The 19,129-nt window shown below is 52.7% G+C and overlaps 6 protein-coding genes across 6 annotated transcripts; 5 read left to right on the plus strand and 1 right to left on the minus strand.

The window, feature by feature from the left end:
• Nucleotides 1-6: 6 nt before the first annotated feature.
• BDP55DRAFT_637794 (uncharacterized protein) lies at nucleotides 7-885 on the plus strand (the record flags this gene model as incomplete). The annotated part of the gene is made up of 1 exon (XM_060573034.1): nucleotides 7-885. One exon carries the CDS (start codon nucleotides 7-9, stop codon nucleotides 883-885), a length of 879 nt encoding a protein of 292 aa, XP_060423198.1.
• A 1,442-nt stretch (nucleotides 886-2,327) lies between these two features.
• On the minus strand, nucleotides 2,328-3,672 carry BDP55DRAFT_682616 (base excision DNA repair protein). The gene has a single exon (XM_060576275.1). The coding sequence runs from the start codon at nucleotides 3,526-3,528 to the stop codon at nucleotides 2,383-2,385; it is 1,146 nt and encodes a 381-aa protein (XP_060423199.1). The 5' UTR covers nucleotides 3,529-3,672; the 3' UTR covers nucleotides 2,328-2,382.
• Nucleotides 3,673-5,726: 2,054 nt separating this feature from the next.
• Nucleotides 5,727-7,455, plus strand: BDP55DRAFT_565072 (general substrate transporter; the record flags this gene model as incomplete). The annotated part of the gene is made up of 3 exons (XM_060570388.1): nucleotides 5,727-5,953; nucleotides 6,027-6,986; nucleotides 7,041-7,455. 3 exons carry the CDS (start codon nucleotides 5,727-5,729, stop codon nucleotides 7,453-7,455), a joined length of 1,602 nt encoding a protein of 533 aa, XP_060423200.1.
• A 2,115-nt stretch (nucleotides 7,456-9,570) lies between these two features.
• On the plus strand, nucleotides 9,571-11,518 carry BDP55DRAFT_565092 (major facilitator superfamily transporter; the record flags this gene model as incomplete). The annotated part of the gene is made up of 4 exons (XM_060570392.1): nucleotides 9,571-9,837; nucleotides 9,903-10,216; nucleotides 10,268-10,703; nucleotides 10,757-11,518. The coding sequence occupies 4 exons, from the start codon at nucleotides 9,571-9,573 to the stop codon at nucleotides 11,516-11,518; spliced, it is 1,779 nt and encodes a 592-aa protein (XP_060423201.1).
• A 986-nt stretch (nucleotides 11,519-12,504) lies between these two features.
• On the plus strand, nucleotides 12,505-14,928 carry BDP55DRAFT_621826 (carboxylesterase; the record flags this gene model as incomplete). Its single annotated transcript, XM_060571354.1, is given in 4 exon segments — nucleotides 12,505-12,647; nucleotides 12,662-12,853; nucleotides 12,893-13,351; nucleotides 13,425-14,928. The coding sequence occupies 4 exon segments, from the start codon at nucleotides 12,505-12,507 to the stop codon at nucleotides 14,509-14,511; spliced, it is 1,881 nt and encodes a 626-aa protein (XP_060423202.1). The 3' UTR covers nucleotides 14,512-14,928.
• A 306-nt stretch (nucleotides 14,929-15,234) lies between these two features.
• Nucleotides 15,235-18,941, plus strand: BDP55DRAFT_682632 (uncharacterized protein). The gene is made up of 11 exons (XM_060576276.1): nucleotides 15,235-15,589; nucleotides 15,763-15,885; nucleotides 15,954-16,024; nucleotides 16,077-16,295; nucleotides 16,353-16,930; nucleotides 16,990-17,114; nucleotides 17,169-17,317; nucleotides 17,374-17,561; nucleotides 17,613-17,793; nucleotides 17,863-18,601; nucleotides 18,665-18,941. The coding sequence occupies exons 1-10, from the start codon at nucleotides 15,498-15,500 to the stop codon at nucleotides 18,564-18,566; spliced, it is 2,430 nt and encodes an 809-aa protein (XP_060423203.1). The 5' UTR covers nucleotides 15,235-15,497; the 3' UTR covers nucleotides 18,567-18,601; nucleotides 18,665-18,941.
• Nucleotides 18,942-19,129: the final 188 nt, after the last annotated feature.

Genomic DNA, 19,129 nt, shown 5'->3' on the forward strand with positions numbered 1-19,129 from the left:
ACTATCATGTCATCTCCGGTCTCTCCGATGTCCGTCTCCGAGAGAGGAGTATGGGATTCCATGCTGGAAATGATTACCGACAATTCTCGTGCCGACATCCAGTGGCTAATAGGCCGTGACGAGCAGGACCTTCAATGGGTGGGAGACCTGAAAGCCAGCATGTCCCAAGCGTCGCTTCCCACTGCTTCACCACTTTGGCTCCAAATCAGGACCACACGCGAGCTGAGAGCATGGGAAGCAATCAGAAAGTCATGCATAATACTCGTCGATTGCGATATGCACTCTAAGTGGTGGTGGGATTGCTTCCATGCGTCTGAACTATCGGCATGGTGTCGCGAATTGGCCAATGAGTTGCGAAGTCAATTCCACGATCAAAAGGCCGTAGGCTCTCTGGCATTCTTTATGGGGGGCACGGCGCGTAAAGAAGGCGAAAAATCCGGAATCGTTGCTTTGATCATGATGACGTCCCTAATTTATCAGATTATTGATATCTACGCGAGAAAATTCTGCCCAGATGAAGCTGGCCAAGTTCTGGCCTTTGAAAGCGCCAAGAGAGACGATATCGGGTACCTGTGCAACTTTTTCGGACTATTGGTTCATAAAGTGACCTTGGAACTCGAACTTACCTGTTTCATTGACTTTGTTGGTCCATATGATACAGAAAACGGGATGGACACTGTCATGGACAGCTTGATTACTTTGGTGGAAGACCAAGCGAAGAATCCGATTCACAAGGCATTCAAATTGGTGTTCACTGGCCCAGGACCTAGGGGCGGTCCCCGGCTGAGGATTCATGATCTCCTCTCCAAGAAGCGGCATATTGCTGCATCCTATTATTTCAGGGTTCAGGCGGATAAGGAACGGGGTTTTGAAATGGGATCCTAAATCGAGCCAAGGCATCTTCCTTAGGGTAGTGTTTTTCGACCAATTCAAGATTACAAGCGCTGTGCTAAGAAATATCATGGAATTACACAAGTTTCGGTTACGTCAACTTATCTGTTTTCAAAAACCTTGAAAAAAAAAGAGAAGCATATATTTGTTGATGCTGATGGCCACCCTGCGCTCCCAAGTTAGAGAAGTACGATCTCGAGTTGCGACGTTACTCACAAGCAATCGCCCTTGAACGTTGGATTCATTCTTTTCTTCAAGTCGTTGCCTGTATGAACGCGGAACTTAAGGCGGGAATGAGTTGAATCATCACAAATCCAAGTGAACCTCATTTATCACTTCATGTTCTCAATTAGTCTTTTTCACTTGACCGTGGATGTGGTTTTCGAGAAGCAAGCCAAGGGACCTTGGTATGCAGAGACTTTTACCTCCGATCGTCAAAGTCGATGCCCTAAGACGCTGGCATGAGAGCGAGAAGATTTCATTCAGAATTCAGTAGAATGGCCTAGAGATACGGCTTCTCGAGTGATCCAACGCGCGCACTGATTGTCTTCAAGATGCCAAGTTCAGATAAGGTCTAATATGTTAAATCCATCTTTAACTAGATAGTACTGAATGTGAGGCCCCTGGCGTTTCTATATATGAGCTATTCATAAGCATCTATTCAATTAAAGCCAGAGCTCAATCATATTACGATGCGTGGCGAGGTCAGGCAAGTCTTCGACCAGGATCTAGACTCGCTGCTTCATATGCACGAATTACCTGTCTCTGGGGATGGGATGAGTTCGGCTGGCTTACAAGAGCAGTTGGCCGAAGGATTCTTGTAAGGAAGCGAAAGCCCAAACCCCCCATCGTGAGACATGTTACAAGCTTATTCAGCTGTAACTACGAATGTGAAAGAAGATTAGCCGGGAAAATTAATGGGAATTGATCAGGGTTCGGGAATAAAACCTTTGTCGCGATGGCGTCCACCATCTGTGGCCTCACCAGTCGGCACGTGACCTCTGTCGATTGCATAATCTGCGAGACCTACTCTCGCTCGCAGTGCCTATTTCAGCGCGAGTCTCGATGCTATTTCCTACTTCTTACATGCCATCGGTCCTACTTCGCATATTGATGCCAGTATGATGACCATACGACAGCCTTTCAATCTTAGTACACGGGAGGTGAGAGGTTCTAAATGGAAACCCAGTTGCTGGTCACCTGTTCTGGTAGATGATACACAGCGGTTGAACGAGGCTCTTAGGCATGTGAGGCCTCTTCTACTCATCAAAACTTGTTGAAGACAGGGATATCGGTTTGGTGAGGAATGTATCATGGCGCTTCAATCTTTCAAGACAGGTGACAGCCAGGGTAACAGCCATATGGTCTAGTATCATTGACAAGTGCAGTCAAGACTCATCGATGCAGGTCTGATTATTCATAATCGGCAAACAGAATTCAGCTCACAAAAACGTGTATTATGTGTAGAATGAAATGTGGTCAGCTCTTAATCTAGGCGTTAATATCGCAAAACTTCCCCTCTTCAATTTTGACCTTTTCATGGCGGAAAGCCTTTCTCAACTCACACTTCCCAACACTCTTACCACCAGCTTTGCACTCACTGCACACTTTGCCATGCTTCACAAGAAGGATGTGAAGCCCATACTTGTCCTCATCTGGAATTCTGACGTCAAGATGAGCGTGGGTTTCGTCCCGCGACGCGCTCTTTGGCCGCCACCCCATCAGACCGGTGATTCTCCATACGTGAGTGTCCACTGCGAACGACTCCCTCTGCAGACAAAACAGAAGGACACAGCTGGCAGTCTTGGGCCCGACGCCCTGGAAACTAATGAGCTCCTGCATTGCATCTTCATTGCTAACATTGAAGAGATGATCGAGAGAATACGAGCCGTACTTCTCCTTGACCTGGTTGAGAATGCCGACAATGACCTTGCTCTTGACTTGGCTCAGCCCTCCGCACTTGATGGCCTCTTGTAGCTTGGGAATACCACCCTCGACAATTTTCTCCCACTCATCGCTGCCGCCGTAGACGTCGTCCATGCTCCTCTTGGCGCGGGTGGAGTTTGTGTCGCTCGTGTTTTGGCTCAGGATGGTTCTGACCAGCGCGTCGAGGACTGACGGCGAGTCTCCGCAGCCAGCGCGGGTTGAGGATGCCTTGACCTCGGCGGGCCGTTCCCTTTTCCCGTGCAATTTGGCCAGAATGCCATGGGCTAGTTTGCACTCTTCCGGTGTTGGGTGAGGGAAATCGGGGAAGGGTGACTTGTCAGCGTACTGAGAGTAGGCCTTGAGCTTCTTGGACTTCAAATCTGCCGGGGACTTTTGGACCTTTGCTTTCGTGTCTGGGCTTTCGGATTTGATCTTCTCTTTCTTGAGTGGTGTCAGGGGTGGAACGTTGGCGAAGTCCGGGGATGCCGTATGGTCTGCATCCTCCGTCTTGACCTTCTTGGCCGGTGTTGAGTTTGCAGCCTTGCTTGTTGTCCGTTTCCTCTTTTCTGGTTGAGGCGTGTTCTCCTTGTCCGACGAAGTCTGCTTCGTAGATCGGCCATGTCTTGGTGTGCCATTACCAGCACTAAAGGTCTCTGCCGGTTTCGTGGCAGTCGAGGCCAAACGAGCACTCGAACGGGTTGCTCTCGCCATAGCAAGCAAGACAGATCGCGTGCAATAGCGTGTGAAATCGATGACAAGTAGCTTCAATATGAGGCATATACAAAGTAATCAAGGTAAGTGGATAGGCAAAAAAGGTGAGTTCAACGCTGCATAGCCGCTGTCGCTGATCCAGGGGCAGAGCATTGACGATGCAGAAAAGCACGTTGCCGACACCATCGCCGCCCTTAGTGGTGATGTCAACGAAATGGACCCACCAAGACCCACCACCCGCTTGTGAACGAGATCGTTCCTGGCCCGTGCCTAATCGATACGCACAGGCCACGCGATCATGGCCACGTCAAACTCGAAGGGAAGGAAGTTGGGAACATCGCGTCGAGACTTCCTCATCATGATTCCCGATTTCCATGGAAATTCTCAGGGCTACCGCTGCACCTTCCTTTGCTTTCGTTTCTGAGGTGCCTTAGGTAAGGTACGTCCCGACCAGGTCCCACCGGGGATAGGTAGGGGAAGAATCCTCCGGCCTCCGGTACTTGTTGGAAGTACGTACCTGTGCTTCAAGGCTCTCACCCAGCTCCTCTCTCTCCTCCTCCAATCTACCCAGCAAATGAATTTTTGCTTTTTCCCTTCGCGCGACCAGCACTTCAGACTTGGCGCATTCACGGCCACGCTGCCGTTGCACTTGAGAAAATTTCTGCCAAAGAGTGCAACATGGGCTGCAGTCCCCCAAGCCTCCGAAGCAGCCACTCGACATCTCGACGAATCGCCCTCGTGCCTCTCTCTCAGCCCTCCTTTGCCAACACATTCCACCTTTGGAGCACGACCTCTCGACGCACGCACGGCATCGTAAGCGCTTTGGAGTCGGAATTGATACCTCACTACTCCGTGCCCGTGATTACAATCGGCGACGGGCCCGGATGGCATTCCCCGTCAAGCGCCGTGACAGTCTCCCCGCATCTTTACAACTCTGGGCCCTGGCACATCGCCCACGTGCATAATGGCCCGCTCAAGTGGACTCGCCTTCATCCTAACGGACGTATCTCGCCCAAGAGGGTGTGCAGCATGGATGGAAGAGCACTCGAATCTTCCCTAACCTGGACGTCGTTTTGCACATATTCAACTAACCTGTATCAGATGGCATGGGTCTTCCATGCTATCGGCCGAATGCTCGACTATTTTCAAACCCACCCTGAAGATCAAAACCGTTTCTTATCGCTTCAGCATACCGATTTCCAAGGCGTTTGAAGATGTCTCGTACGAGGCACGCGTGGTAGAGGATCGCCGAGGACGCCTCGGCAACTTCGCTCTGCAAAATCTCCATGTCTACCACATCGATGGATAATTACCTGACCTACCTATGTCGCCAACGGGCTACGGCCACCTACGAGGTGACCAAACGTCCGAATCGCGGGAATGCGCCATCTGCGGATCCGAAGTTAGATGCGCTACCGCGAGGAGAACAAAAGGCCAAAATGCCAATGTCCAACTCTAAATGAGCCGGATCTTTTGGCGCAAAGCTTTGCAGTCGAGCCGACAATAAACAGCTTGCTAGTCCACCTAAGCCAGCGAAATCAAGTAATCGCCATCGACCTCGTCAAAAGTAAGCGGAAGAAAACACGACCCGCAAACGACGTGCTGGACGGTGGAAAGAGGGCGATCCCCCCCTCCCATCAGCTGGCCGGTTCGTCCCGTTTCGTTTCTACTTCCACTTCGGCATCTCTGCGTGTCGCAGGCGAAAGAAGAAATCCCACCTAGTGCAGCTCAACAACGCGGGTGCCAGCATGCCAATTTCATCCGCCTCAAGTTCTTGGGCAGTCTTCATCACCCATAAGGGGATTTTTCCTGCCACGGACTTCGAGTTGCAAATACGTGCTCTTGGCGGTGGTGCAATGCAACCTGAGAATGTCTTGGACACATGCGGATCACACCTAGCAGAGTCGCCAAGATCTGGAAGCGGCTTAGAATGCCAGCCTAGCTCAGAATGCCAGCCTAGCTTGTATTCGACCAGCGTCGTGGGCGCAATAGGCGTGCTACCCTCTTGAATGAAAATGCTGTCATCCCCTCAGCTTCCAGATGGTTTTCCATTTACTACAACACCCACTTCATTGTCGGCAGTCCTTGGACCAAAGACAAGCCATCACAAGCACTTCACAACGCCTCGAGAAACCGTCGAAGCCTCACCCAACCGCTCGGATCCGCCAACGAGATATGCCACTGGCCATCTGTACAACATGAGTGTCAAGTCCGTGAACGTCGGCCGCTTAAACGCCGTGAACAGCATAGCAAGTACGAATAATTCGGAACCAGAGGCCAACCAACATGGCCACCTCACTCTTCGGCAGTCAATCAAGAAGTGGCGTCGCGTCGTTCTCTTCTGTATCGGCATGACTTCCGCCATCCTGATGTACGGTTACGACTATGTCATTGTCGGCACAGTCTCAGCAATGCCCAGCTTTCAGTCAGTTCCCTCCTTGCCATTTGCGGCTCCATGCCCTTGGCATCAACACGTTGGGCTAACAGAACCTTTCAAGGCGTGACTTTGGTCAACAGCTTAATGGCAAGTGGATTCTGCCTTCGCTTTGGCTCGGCCTCTGGAACTTCGTCAGCCCAGGCTGCTCCATGATTGGCTCTTTGATTGGAGGTGTCTTCCAAGACAGATATGGTCGGCGAGCGTCGCTTGCGTTGGGATCCTTCCTGTCGGCCATTGGTGTTGCTGTTTGCTTCATATCCAACCTCTCTCCTGATATCCATACCCGGCGCATCATATTCCTCGCTGGTAAAGGCTTCCAAGGCGGGGCCATCGGCATGGTCATGACGACTTCCCAGACGTACATGTCGGAGATTCTACCGCCAAATCTTAGAGGACCGCTCCTGGCCTTTTTCCCAATCTTCACGCTTCTTGGCCAGTTGACTGGTGCCGCTGTCATCTTCGCGTGCCTCAACCTGGCCAATGGGTACACCATTTGCTTTGCATCTCAATGGCCGTTTTCTGCCCTTCCGTTGTTGATGGCGTTGCTGATCCCCGAGAGTCCGACATATCTCATCCGGAGGAACAAGAATTCCCAGGCTCACCGGGCTCAAACGAGGCTGGACCCGGCAGGCGCCGACCCTGAGGACACTCTCGACACCATCCGCCGCAACATCGAGCATGAAAGGCGACTGACCAATGCGACCTACGTTGATTCGTTCCGCGGTGTCAACCTCAGGCGCACCTTGATCATCATGTTCTCCAACTCATTGCCAAACGTCTTTGGTCTGACGTTGCTGTCAAAGTCGAGTTACTTTGTGCAAGTCGTTGGTATGAAGGCCAACCTGAGCGTCATCGTTCTTATACTCGGCCTCGTTTGCGGTTTGATTGCCAACATCATGAGTGTGTGGGTTCTCTCGAGGGTAGGACGCAGGCGACTCATCTTAAGCACGCTATCCGTCTTGTCGATAATATGGACCGCCATGGGAATTGCGGGTTGCTGGTCAGGTCCAGTGATACCATGGTACGTTTACAGCAACCCCGTGGTCGTGAGAACCATCCTAATTGACTGTCACAGGTACACATCAATGACCCTGATAGCGGTAGTTATCGTGGCGGGTCTGGGAGTTTGGCCGGCCTCACACGTTGTCGGTGCCGAAACCTCAGCGCTGCATTTGCGGTCCAAAGCCCAAGCTATCGGTTGGTTTACCGCGGGAGCAAACAACTCCATCTTTGGATTTGTGCTGCCATACATTTTCAATCCCGACAAAGGCAACCTTAAAGCCAAGACCGGTTTCGTGTTTGCTGGTCTTTGTGCCCTCGGGCTTGTCATTGCCTTCTTCGTGGTACCTGAGATGAAGGGACGAACGCCGGCCGAAATCGATCGCATGTTTGAGCTGAGGCTGCCGGCACGACAATTCCGCCACTGGACCAACTCAGCCTCGGAAGGGGAAAAGAATGGTTCGGCTAGAGTTGAGAATTCTGCTGCGTAGTATTCGGTTGCTTTCCGACTTATCCTGAATGAAAATACCTGCACTCCCAGCGCCATTCGGCGACTACAATGAATACCAAACTGCGCCTCGTACTCGCCGGCCCCACTGTCGCTCACCCCAATCCGCAGTGAAACCTGTCTGCACGCACTGGCATGGCGTTGCTTTTCATCTGAAGATGCCATTTGCCAAGCTTTGCGCACCGGCCTTGGAATCATCTTTGTCTGTGGCCCTGAGCTTCTACCCAACGGCTTTTTACCCACCATCAATAATGATAAGATGCATGGGTCGTTTTACTGACTTACTCACATCGATCATTACATTTGGACTGGGAGACATCGTCAGTCCGGGGGAAAACATCAAATCATGGGATAAAAGAAACCACAGCTCTCTCACTCGACAGGTCAGAAGTCATGCATCGGCAGTCGAATATAAAGCCCGCCTCTGACAGCGCTAAACCTCGACTAGTGTCCGGGCGCCCGAACATCAGATCAACATCGTACGTATGGCTATCAAAGGCTAATGGTGCATGTTGCCGCGCGCACGCTCGAACGACTGGCGACCGGGGAAAGTAGGACTTTCTGCAGGATCCTCTCGCTCAAGCAGTACCAGTGGCTGTGTTTCGTTTCTGAATATCAGTGACGTGAGACGATATGGTCGGGCATCCACAGTCAGCAAACACGTTTGCGAATCGCCAGAAATGGACGAAGCGTAGTTTGACTGAAAGAATTGGGCCGCACATCAACCTGCAAGCTGACCGCCTCTTCCGCTTGACAGGCGCCCGCTAGTAACAGTATTTACCAACCAACAGAGCCAAACACCCTCATTTATCTTTGTACAACTTACCCGCATCGACCCAAAATCTCATCCACATCTAGGCAGCCATGTTGTCATCGAATAGGCGCATGGAAGCGACCGCCCGCTCTTTTCAGTCATCCGCCGTCCATGGTCCAAGCCACATTTGATGAAAAGGCACATGCCATCAGTTCTCACCTTTGCCGGTAATCCCATGCGGCTGGTATGTTCCAAGAATGTCTGTTCGAGATCCCGGCCCGATCGTCTGATATCAGAGACAAAAGAACAACAGTCTAGGCCGACATTCCGACAAGACAGTTCGCGATGAAGCACCGCCACTTGATAGCTTAAAACCAATATGCACCAACGAGGCACGCACGGGTCCCGTATGTCGGGTACGGGTACGACATCTCTACCCGGGCTAGCACCTTTCCGCCCTTCGAGGCCAGATCCTGGTTTCCAGGTGCAATATCGCGCTTACACTGGTGGGCCTGAAAAGAGTAGCATGGATTAGGATGGCCGCCACGCCACGGAAGAAGCACCATGCTTCTCGACAAGGGTACGACGGTGTCACTGTCAGCACTCTAAGAGATATTCAACAACATCTGAAGACAAAGCAAGCTGCGGGTGACGTGGGTACAGCTTCTCAACGGTTATTCGTAAAGATATCAGCTTAATCTTATCAAAGCCTCCGAGCAATCCAATCTCCAGGATCCAGACGCTCAGTGGCCAGGGTCCGAGGCCTTGGAACCAGGATTTCAAACTCTTTGATCACCCGTACCAGAACTAGCGGTACATCCTCTCACACCCACAGCTACCGCCTCCCATATCAGTTTCAGCCCTGGGCTGTCCATGTGGTGTCAAAGGGCGTTATTCTGCACTGATGAACGCGGCGACAACCAATGAAACAAGAAAGCGACGAGTGTAAACGACAGTAAAGTACTCGCCGAGCCGCAGGCAATCAGGCTCGCAGCCCGGCGACGGTGGCCCACAACTCGCCCCGAGGACCCGACTGCCCTTTGTGGCCCGAACTGTGATACCCTTTGAGGCTCAAGATTCTGCAGTCTGCGGTGGGGCGTAAGCCGTTATGTACCTCGCCAATGTGGGATGCAGATGCCAGCGCACGGCAATTCGGGCCTTGAGCTTGGTTGCCACCTTGGGATGCGAAGCAAGCACCGACTGGGCATGTGCTGCCCAAGATACTAAAGAAGGGCGAGCGCCTGTAGTCCTCATTTGTCTGTTTCCTTCGTCTTCAGCTTGCCAACTCTCTCGATATTCTTTGCAAGTTTTGTGCGGCATTGGTCTTGAGCACGACTGCCCAAGATGGCTTACCGACAGCAACATGACAGCGTCCTCTCGACGTCGACGTACTCTTCGACGGCATACGATCCGGCCGCGGCTTCGTATACCGCCATCAAAGAGCCGAAGGAACATGATCAGCGAGGAATCTCCGATCCCATGCTCATCGACGAGTCCGACAGCATCCCAGAATGGAAGCCTTCCAAGCATCAGATGGTTATCATCACGACGTTATCCATCATGTCGTTCGTCATTGCCTTGGATGCGAACGTGATTGTTACGTCTCTGAGTGTAAGTTGGCTTTAATGACCACGGTATATCTGGCAGGACGGTGCTAATTTGCTTCTCTTGCGCAGTCCATCATTCAAGATATTGGTGGAACATCTACGCAAGCTTTCTGGGTTGGCACGTCCTACCTGATATCTTGCGCGGTCGCGATGCCGTTCTTGGCTTCCCTGAGTGACATCTTTGGCCGTCCCATCATCCTCATTGGCAGCTTGGCATTCTTCACTGTTGGAACCATTCTTTGCTGCGTTTCAAATGGCATCGGGCTGCTTCTCGGCGGTCGTGTCATACAAGGTATCGGTGCCGGCGGCATGTATGTGCTCAGCTTGGTTGTCTTTACCGACATTGTGCCACTCCGCCATCGCCCCAAGTATTACGGTATCATGTGAGTAACGATCTGTTCCGCGTATGGAACTACCACTGACACCATCTCTAGCCAAATGGCGTGGGCTATCGGCTCCCTCACCGGCCCCATCATCGGTGGCGCTGTTGCCGAGCACACCACCTGGAGATGGATCTTTTACCTGAACTTCCCCATCTGCGGCTACTCTCTGCTGGCCATCCCTATTCTCTTGACCTTGAAGCCACCTACGGCTACCTTCAGCGAGAAGCTCAAGCGTGTCGACTGGCTTGGAGGTTTTCTGTTCATCGGCTCCATGGTGACATTCCTTGTCGGTATTTCCTGGGGTGGCAACGACTTCCCCTGGCGCAGCGCGCAGACCCTGGTGCCCGTCTTCATTGGCGCTGCTGGTTTGACTGTGACTCTGTTCTACGAGCACAGCTATGCGAGATACCCGTTCTTGAAGAAGATTCTATTCACCGACCGTAGCGCCATCACCGTCTACGTCCTCGGCCTCCTCCAGGGGTTCATTGTACGTACAATACACGAACACTTTTCCGATGATCATTGGCTAACCTTTCACAGCTTTATGGCCAATTGTACTACATCCCATTCTACTTCCTGTCCGTCTCGCAGTACAGCTCAACCATGGCCGGTGTGGCCATGCTACCCGTCACCCTTCTCCTTCTCCCCGGCTCCATCATCTCTGGCATCCTCGTCTCCCGCTTCAACGCGTACCGCTGGTCCATCTGGATCGGTTGGGCCCTCATGTCAATTGCTTCCGGCCTCCTCATCTACTGGGACGTGGACACTTCCCTGCCCGTGCACATCGTCACCCTCGCCATAGGCGGTATCGGCCATGGCTTCGTTCTCAACGCCCAGACATTCGTCACGGGCGCCATCGTCGAGCCCGAGAACTCGGGTCACGCCGCGGCCATGTACCTCTTCCTCCGCATGCTCGGCTGTGCCATTGGCGTCAACGTAGGATCCACCACGTTCCAGAACGTCATGGCTCTGAAGCTCGAGCGCAAGGGCATCGCTCAGGACATCGCTCAGCGGGCCGAGGAGTACCTTCTCGTCATCAAGGGCTTGCCCGACGGTACCTTCAAGGATGCTGTCTTGGAGTCGTATGCTTTCGGCTTCAAGGGCGTGCACGGTGTTTATGTCTCGCTGGCTGTGATTGCCTTCTTTGCGAGCTTCATGATCCGTCACTATGATCTGAACAAGATCCACGAGACGGCTCATACGTTGCACCAGAACCGGGTATCGAGAATGTTTGATACCCGCAAGAGCGCAAGCCAGGGACGGCCTCAGCCTATTCCCTCGTCGCCTGGTGCTAGTTCTTAGACTGCTCAGGGTGATTATCTAGAAGCTGCGTAACAAGGAGTGTTATCAGACACTTTGCACGGGGTTTCCTTTGTATGACATGGGATAGGAATGTGGATGGTACGGGTACTTGAGGTTGGGAACACAGATACACTTGGCACTAAGCATGGAGTTGCGGTATCATAGACACAGGGTATGTTGATGGATTGGAAGGGATTGTCATGAGTCATTAGGTCTTTTACAAGGATAATCTAGCATCATTCATTCACTTGCATTTCAGCTTGCTTCTGCTATATTCCGGGTGAGATAAACCTTCATACTTCTTACCAGTCCCATGCCCAAGTTCACTCTCAAGGATTCAGGTTGAGGTTTTACACATACCAACCAACACCTTGTCAGTATTAATTTCTCTTCTCATAGTACGTACGCGTACCTGTTTTAATATAAGCCACCGCCGACCTATGCGACCGAGCGGCAAAGTTAACTAACTACTCTGATGTAATACGGAATATGACGATGTTTTTCCTTATGTTAGTCCTTCCGCTGCCTACGCGTGTTAAGAGCTCGATATAGCAACATAGCCCCCGCCACCCGAGACCCATAACGGAGCTATCCATAAGGAGTACGGACATTCGCAATTAATTGCCGTATTATTTCTTTCCCCGCCCAATACAAAGTAAGGCGGAATTAACGACAGGTAAACACAAGATTCGGGCGGATTTGAGTTGTTCACATCCTGGCCGGGGTTGTAGTGCGTTTGATGAGCTACTCAAACTCTATTGCGTGTTCCCCACGTCCATCATCATGGATTTACCCGAACTCGCCGGTAGTTGGGGTAAAACTTCGATTGCCTGCCTCACCAGTTGTTTCCGGAGCTGTGGTAGCCTTCGCCGTGTCGCTTTTTCATCGTCTCATCTTCCGTTGAGGTGGTGATATCCCACTTGAGACACACATCATCGGGATATTCAGTCGCTATCTAGCCGAAACTCATGAGAGTGGCTGCGACGATGCGGCTTCATTCACTCATTCAACTCGCCGTGCCTCTATTGGCGACCGCGGCTTCCGCTGCCGAAGGTCCCATTGTTGACCTGAAGTATGCGAAATATCAAGGCACATTCAACTCAACCTCGAATCTCAATATATTCAGAGGGTAAGCACTTTCAGACATAACCCATCCATATCAACCTCCATGATCTTACCTCATCCTAGAATCCGCTATGCAGCCCCTCCAACAGGCGACCTCCGCTGGAAACTCCCCCAAGAACCAACATCCAGCGGCACCAACTCAAACAACGACAGCCTGACCCCAGCCACAGCGAACCCGCCGCGATGCCCATGGGCTCGTCGCTCCCTCCAGTATCCCAAAACCGCAGCCGAAGAAGCCTCCCTGCAAAGCTTTGCCTTCGCCGGCGACGAGGACTGCCTCTTTTTAAATGTCTTCGCCCCCGCCGGCGCAACATCACAGCCCAACCCCTTTCCTGTGGTGGTATGGATTCACGGCGGCGGCTATAGCCTAGACTCAGCTTCCTCCTTTGACTTTTCCTCGCAAATCACGACGAATAACAACACCTACGTGGCAGTTGTGATCCAGTACCGTCTCGGGGCGTTTGGGTTCCTTTCCTCAGAGGAGCTCGTCAAGGGCGGAGGAGTGGCGAATGCCGGGTTGTGGGACGTGGTTCACGCATTACGGTGGGTGAAGACGCATGTGAGCAAGTTTGGCGGCGACCCGAGAAAGGTGACTGTCGCGGGCCAGTCTGCTGGTGCGGGAGGGGCGTTATTATTGGCTGCAAGTGATGAGGCTGTTGGGCTGTTTGATGGTGTTATTGCGAGTAGTCCGTACTTGACTACTCTGCCGTACGTTTTGACCCCTGTTCTTAAAGGATGATGATATGGATGGAGGTGTAGTACTGACTTAGATATCTGACAGGAAACACGACGGCGCCAGACCGACGAGGGCATACAAAAGCCTAGCAGAGCGCATAGGCTGCTCCACAAACACCACCTCGCCATCCCTCCTCTCCTGCCTCCAGAAAGCAGACTCCCTCACACTCCAGAACGCAAGTGACTGGGTAAGTACCCAAGGCCGCTACGGCCAATGGGAATGGCGGCCCGTCCTCGACGGCAAACTCGTCAGAGAGACCCTCGCGCAGGAGCTCTCACAAGGGAAAGCAGGCGTCAACGGGCGTAGAGTACTCACCAGCAACGTCGCGGATGAAGGACCGTACTTCACGTGGCAGAACATTACTACCCAGGCACATTTTGTCTCGTTTGTGGAGAGTAACTTCCCCGCGCTCTCGGCGGGCAATGTTTCCGAGGTGCTCGCGACCTACGCGCAGAAGCATGAGGCTTTTCTTACTGCCAATTCGAGGGATGCGAATAATACGGACCCCGGGTTCAGCACCAACGGCCTTGAGTCGCCGTACGCGACTACGGTATCGGACTACGCAACGGGCTGGCAGCAGGCTGCCAACAACTTCTACGCCGAGGCGACGTTTGTGTGCCCCTCGCACTGGCTTGCCAATGCGTACGCCGCCAAGGAGGGGGCGAAAGCGTGGCGGTATCAGTATAGTGTGCCGCCTGCGTACCACGGCGTCGATGTTGGTTCGGGGTCGGATTTTGATGTGTTGCTTGCGCCGGTTGATACGCCTGGTACGGCGGTGACGATGCCTTTGCGGCGGGCGCTGCAGAATGCTTGGGGGCAGTTTATTACTCGCGGGGAGGAATTAGTTCTTGGCGAGGGCGGAGGCAACGCGACCGTGTGGCCGGCGTGGAAAGAGGGTGGGAGAGGAGTTGCCAATATGTTGAATGCGAATATGACTGGTGGAGTGCCGGTTGGTAAGGTGACTTCATTTGATGGCATGGTTAGTTTGAACATTACTAGCTATACTCCCGGCGATGCCGAGAATTCACCGCTGGAAGCCGTGTTGAAGATTGTTGATGGGGATAAGTGGGAGGATGGTCGAGGAGAGAGGTGTCGATTGTTGGCGGATCTGAGTGCTTGGCTTTTCGACTGATGCAATGCAGCATACGCTGTGCAAATCGGATACCAACATGGTCCTCACGTCTAGAATCACTGAGGCTAATGAATGTGGCTTCATCAGTCATGAACTTGTCTGAGAGTTTCCTCGTCGTCTTAGTTCCAAAAGATACTCGCCAGGAGAACCTCAGAGCGACTCGATGCACAAGCAAACGACTAAAGTTTGGTCATGGCTTCTTTCCCTCTTTCCGCTCCCAAATGCTTGGAAAGTTGGAAGGCAATCTGTTGTCCAATGGGTCCATCTCACCATACTTGAGGCAGTTGAAGAGGGAGAGGTTCATTGCTGGCGCGCATGTTTCGGTTCGGTCGATTACCCGATTAGGCAAGGTTCCGGATGGTCCCCTCGGCATCTCGGCCCCGCGAAATTGGCCATTGATTTTGTATTTAAAGCGCTGCGTGTCCGTGAGGGTATGCGACACCAATAGTTCATTCTCTTGCAATGCCAGCTCCTTTAGCTATTGCTTTGATTATTGCCGATGGCTTGCTTTATTTGGCCATGTTGAAGGGGACGCTTCTATCGTTGGCTCGAATGGAGGATCGAAGGAGTGGCAATGATTGAAACCAACTCTCTTCGATTCGGATCGTACCAGACATGGTCAATGGTTAGAGCTTTCTCGTCAGGAGAGTGTAAGAATCTCATCAATCTGTGCTATCGCGTTTTAATTCATACCTCAACTATCAATTCTGAGACGAGCCCTGTGATACCCATCAAGCTTGCGACTCCGGGCATGCGAACGAAGTGCTTCTATTGATAGCAGCGATAAAGCGATAAGCCTAAGGGGCTTTAGCGCCGGCACTTCCCCGCTCCGAAGTTCGGCGGCGGCGTCCTTATCTCCCTTGCGTATCTCCCCTCACTTGCAAGACATCCCCAAGGACTTCGGGGACAACAACTGCAGGCAGAAGACAATTCGATCAGAATTCCATACAACGCGCTGTCGGAATTTTGGTGAATAACCATTGCAAATGATGGACTCGGGATCTCATGCATCGCCGCGGCGCCTGTCAATGAGCAGCAGGCACGGTGTGAGCCGTGAAGCGGCCAAGACCATTTCGGCGTGAGTCTCCGAGACCCTTCCAACCCCCGTCACGTCCGCGCACGCGGTCTCGATCACTTCGGGAGCACCACTCTGAGAGAGCCTGGAACGTTGAGACCCATTCTTTCGATCGGTTCCCCTTGCGTGCATTGAGTTGTCAACCTTGGGTCACTGACGACTTTGGTGAATGGCAGTTGTCTGACGTGCAGACGGAAGAAGGTGAAGTGTTCCGGCGAAGCGCCGTGCACGTATTGCACCAAGCGAGATCTGGAGTGCCAGTTCCCGGAGCCCGGTAAGAAGCGGGTATATTCTGTTACGTGAGTTCGTTGATACTCTATGTGTACTTGTATGCACGTGTACGTAGGTGTGCTGACGAACTTGATAGGAGAATCCAGGATCTCCAAGAGAGGCTCGCCCGGTATGAAGGCCAAGGTTTCAGCCTCGGGCCGACGCTATGTAAGTGATGCCTGCCACATTTATTGCGCCAAACCTATTGACAATGTTCCAGCACGAGACAATGATGCTGTCAGAGTACAAACCGCCCAAGCAGGATCGCCAGATCGGCCACCAACGAGGGCTACGGGGCAGACGCCCACGGATAACGCGACGCAGGTGAATGCCGCTTCCACTCTGCTCGGATTAGCACTGGATCAACTCACCTCTCCGACACCGACCAACCCACCATCTGGAGGTATTGGAAACCACGTCGCATCGTCCCCGAGCTCTGGTAAGTCTAACACTTGTTGGAAACGCGTTAGTACCGATGTTGACAGATCTCAATCAGCCATCGCGGCCGACTCATCATTGAGCTCCAGTCACACATTCGGCTCACGCCTCCAAAATCTTCTAGAGCATCCCCGTCTAGGCCGTCGAGAGCCGATGCAACCCCCCGCCCGCTCCCTCTCCCAGACAACGACTCTCAAACCCTCCGACGATGGCGGCACCAGTGCTGGAGGTATCACCCTCCCCTCAGAAGACGAAGCTCGCCGCCTCTTCGAGAGTATGACCTTTTTCATCGGGTACACGCAGCACCACATCGACACGCGTGAATTCTCGGACCGCCTTGCTTTCTTCTATGCCAATCTGGGTGATAACTCGCAGGCCATATCGCAGGCGCAAATGCCATGGTACCTCGAGATGCTGCTCGTATTTGCCATTGGGAAGCTTTTCTCGGGCGGCTTCGACGGGGAGGAGAAGGGCGGGGGCTTGCCTGTTCCTGGGGCTAGCATGTTTGCACATGTACAGGCCCGGTTGCCGAGCTTGAGTGAGCTGTATGGGTTGGGCAAGTTAGGAATTGAGATTCATGCCTTGGCAGCGGTGTATTTGCAGAATGCGAATCGTAAGGAGGAGGCGTATCTCTATGTGAGTTCTTCCTGTGCCCTTGGACTCGGTGCGGGGCTGCTAACAGCTAAACTGCGTAGATCAGCTCAGCTCTTCGACTGGCGACGACGCATGGGTACCATCGCAAGTCTGGGACACAGCACTTGTTGCAGTCGGAGAAGGTCCATCTGAACCGTCTCTGGTGGACCGTGTATATGCAGGAGAGGTGAGGACCGGGCTGCTGAGGTGTAGACGAGGTATGAGCTGACATGATGTGCAGACGACTTGCAGCAGCAACTGGCAACCCTGCTGGGATTCTGGACGACGTTATTGAAATTGACATGCCGACGGACTCGCCGGGATTTCCGCCAGCGCTGCCGCTAAGAACCAATATCAAAATCGCAAGAGTCACCGGAAGGATCCTATCAAGTAAGAGGTCAGAGTCAACCAAAGAATAGGGACGTTGCTGATCATCGTGTCTCTAGCCATCTATGGACCAGGGAACCATCCGGAAGAGACATTCGTCCCAAACGTGCAAGAAATTGTGCAGTCGCTGTACTGGATCGCCAAGGAGATCCCGGGCGAATTCTCGCCCAAGCTGTCTGATATGCCGTCCATGGAAGGCGACGTCTCTTTAAGAACCTCGGCATATCTTCACATGATGCTATACCAGGTAGACTGTTTCTGCTGCACTGTGCCTCGACATCGCTAATGACCTGGATAGGCGATTCTCCTGACGATACGACCTGTGATGCTCCACGTCTCGAAACTCATATTTGACGAAGAAAGCGGAGACAGTCTGAGCTTGGGGTCCTCGCCACTCGGACGACTAAGCCGAACGTGTTCAGAAGCAGCCCGTCGGCTTTTGGAGGTTCTGGTATTGTTAAGGAAGAGGAACATCCTGAGTACGTCTGGAACAGTGCCCCATCCAGGGGCTCTTTGTCGAATCGTGACTGACCAAGACTGCGCCATAGCATCCTTCGGATTCTTCGATCTGGACGCAATCTTCTCGGCGGCCTTTATTATGATCTTGACAATGACAATCGACTCGACGTGTGACGAAAGCCAGAAATTAGCACCCAGCCCGGGATTATCAGAAGCGTTGGAGATTCTCGACCACCTGGTGGGCCGCGGCAACGAGTTCGCGCTCCAGCGCGCCAGAGAAGTGCGACGGATGCGTGACCATCTGTCGACGTTTCTGGACATTCCGAAGAACAGCCCGAGCGAGTTCCGTTCGCACCCCGCGGCGGCGACTAGATCGGAAGCCGCGGTTGAGAAGCAGTCTCCCGCGACGATGGTAGTGTCTACGTCGTCGTCGGATAAAGGTGCTGGCGAAGATGTCAGAGCACGTCAGCAGAGCTTCCGAGATATGTCGATGATGCGGGGATCAGTCGAGAGAGGGGGCTTGACGCCTTCGGGGAGTAGCAGGGCGAGCCAGTTGGGATCGCGAAGTCTGCTCGACTCGAGTCTGTGGAACGATATTTCGTATCTTTGGATGCAGCCCGCTGGAGCCGACGATGCGCAAGCGTTTGACCAGGCAGAGGGGATGACGGATTTGTTGCCCGAAGATGCGTTCAATTGGAATTTGATCTATCATAACCAGGATCTAGCTCTAACGGGGCAAGATCTGGGCGACTTTGGGGAGTTGGAGAGGCATATCTTGGGATTTGGCGGTTGAGATTCGGGATGTGGTGTAACGATTATGATACCTTAGTTAGCATAGAATGAGTCAATGACTGACAATGGTGCCTGAATGAAGATAAGGCACTTACCAAGAGTCCCGAGAAGCGTCATGTCTTTCTTGGCTGTGTTGCTGAACGTCAGAAGCAAGCTGGAAGACTCACCAATGCGCTGGGTGAGTCATTCTGTGCTCCACCTGTCAGGCAACCACACGGGTTTATGCTTAACTGGGAGCCTGAGCAGCTAGACGAAAGCCATTGGCGAATCAATGTCGTCGATGGGAAGAAAGGTCGACAAGAGAGGGAAAGATGAAGTTGAAAGAATGTAGGCCCATTACAAAGCAGATCGTAGATAAGAGGTCTGATTGGCTTCTCTTGGTGGTGGAAAGTCAGCCTGGGCGAAATACGCAGCGGCGCACAACGTTCTGGCGGATAAAGGTGGAGATGGCGGCCGATTATGGGGCAGAGCTACCCCTGGAAATCCTCTTGTACCCCTGCTAGCGTCACGATTGCTTACCAAAGGCAGCTTTGGAGCTGGTCACCTCGGCCAATCAGATCGTAT

Source organism: Colletotrichum godetiae, assembly GCF_030913485.1.
Source record: "Colletotrichum godetiae strain CBS 193.32 chromosome Unknown BDP55scaffold_73, whole genome shotgun sequence".
Lineage (NCBI taxonomy): Eukaryota > Fungi > Ascomycota > Sordariomycetes > Glomerellales > Glomerellaceae > Colletotrichum > Colletotrichum godetiae.

Excerpts from the sequence above, each read along its gene's own strand:
- BDP55DRAFT_682616 (XM_060576275.1), bottom strand. The coding sequence starts at position 3,528 with ATGGCGAGAGCAACCCGTTCGAGTGCTCGTTTGGCCTCGACTGCCACG.
- BDP55DRAFT_682632 (XM_060576276.1), top strand. The coding sequence starts at position 15,498 with ATGATGGACTCGGGATCTCATGCATCGCCGCGGCGCCTGTCAATGAGC. Across the intron at positions 16,296-16,352 it reads CGCATCGTCCCCGAGCTCTG|CCATCGCGGCCGACTCATCA; the intron begins GTAAGTCTAACA and ends GATCTCAATCAG. Across the intron at positions 17,794-17,862 it reads AAGGAAGAGGAACATCCTGA|CATCCTTCGGATTCTTCGAT; the intron begins GTACGTCTGGAA and ends ACTGCGCCATAG.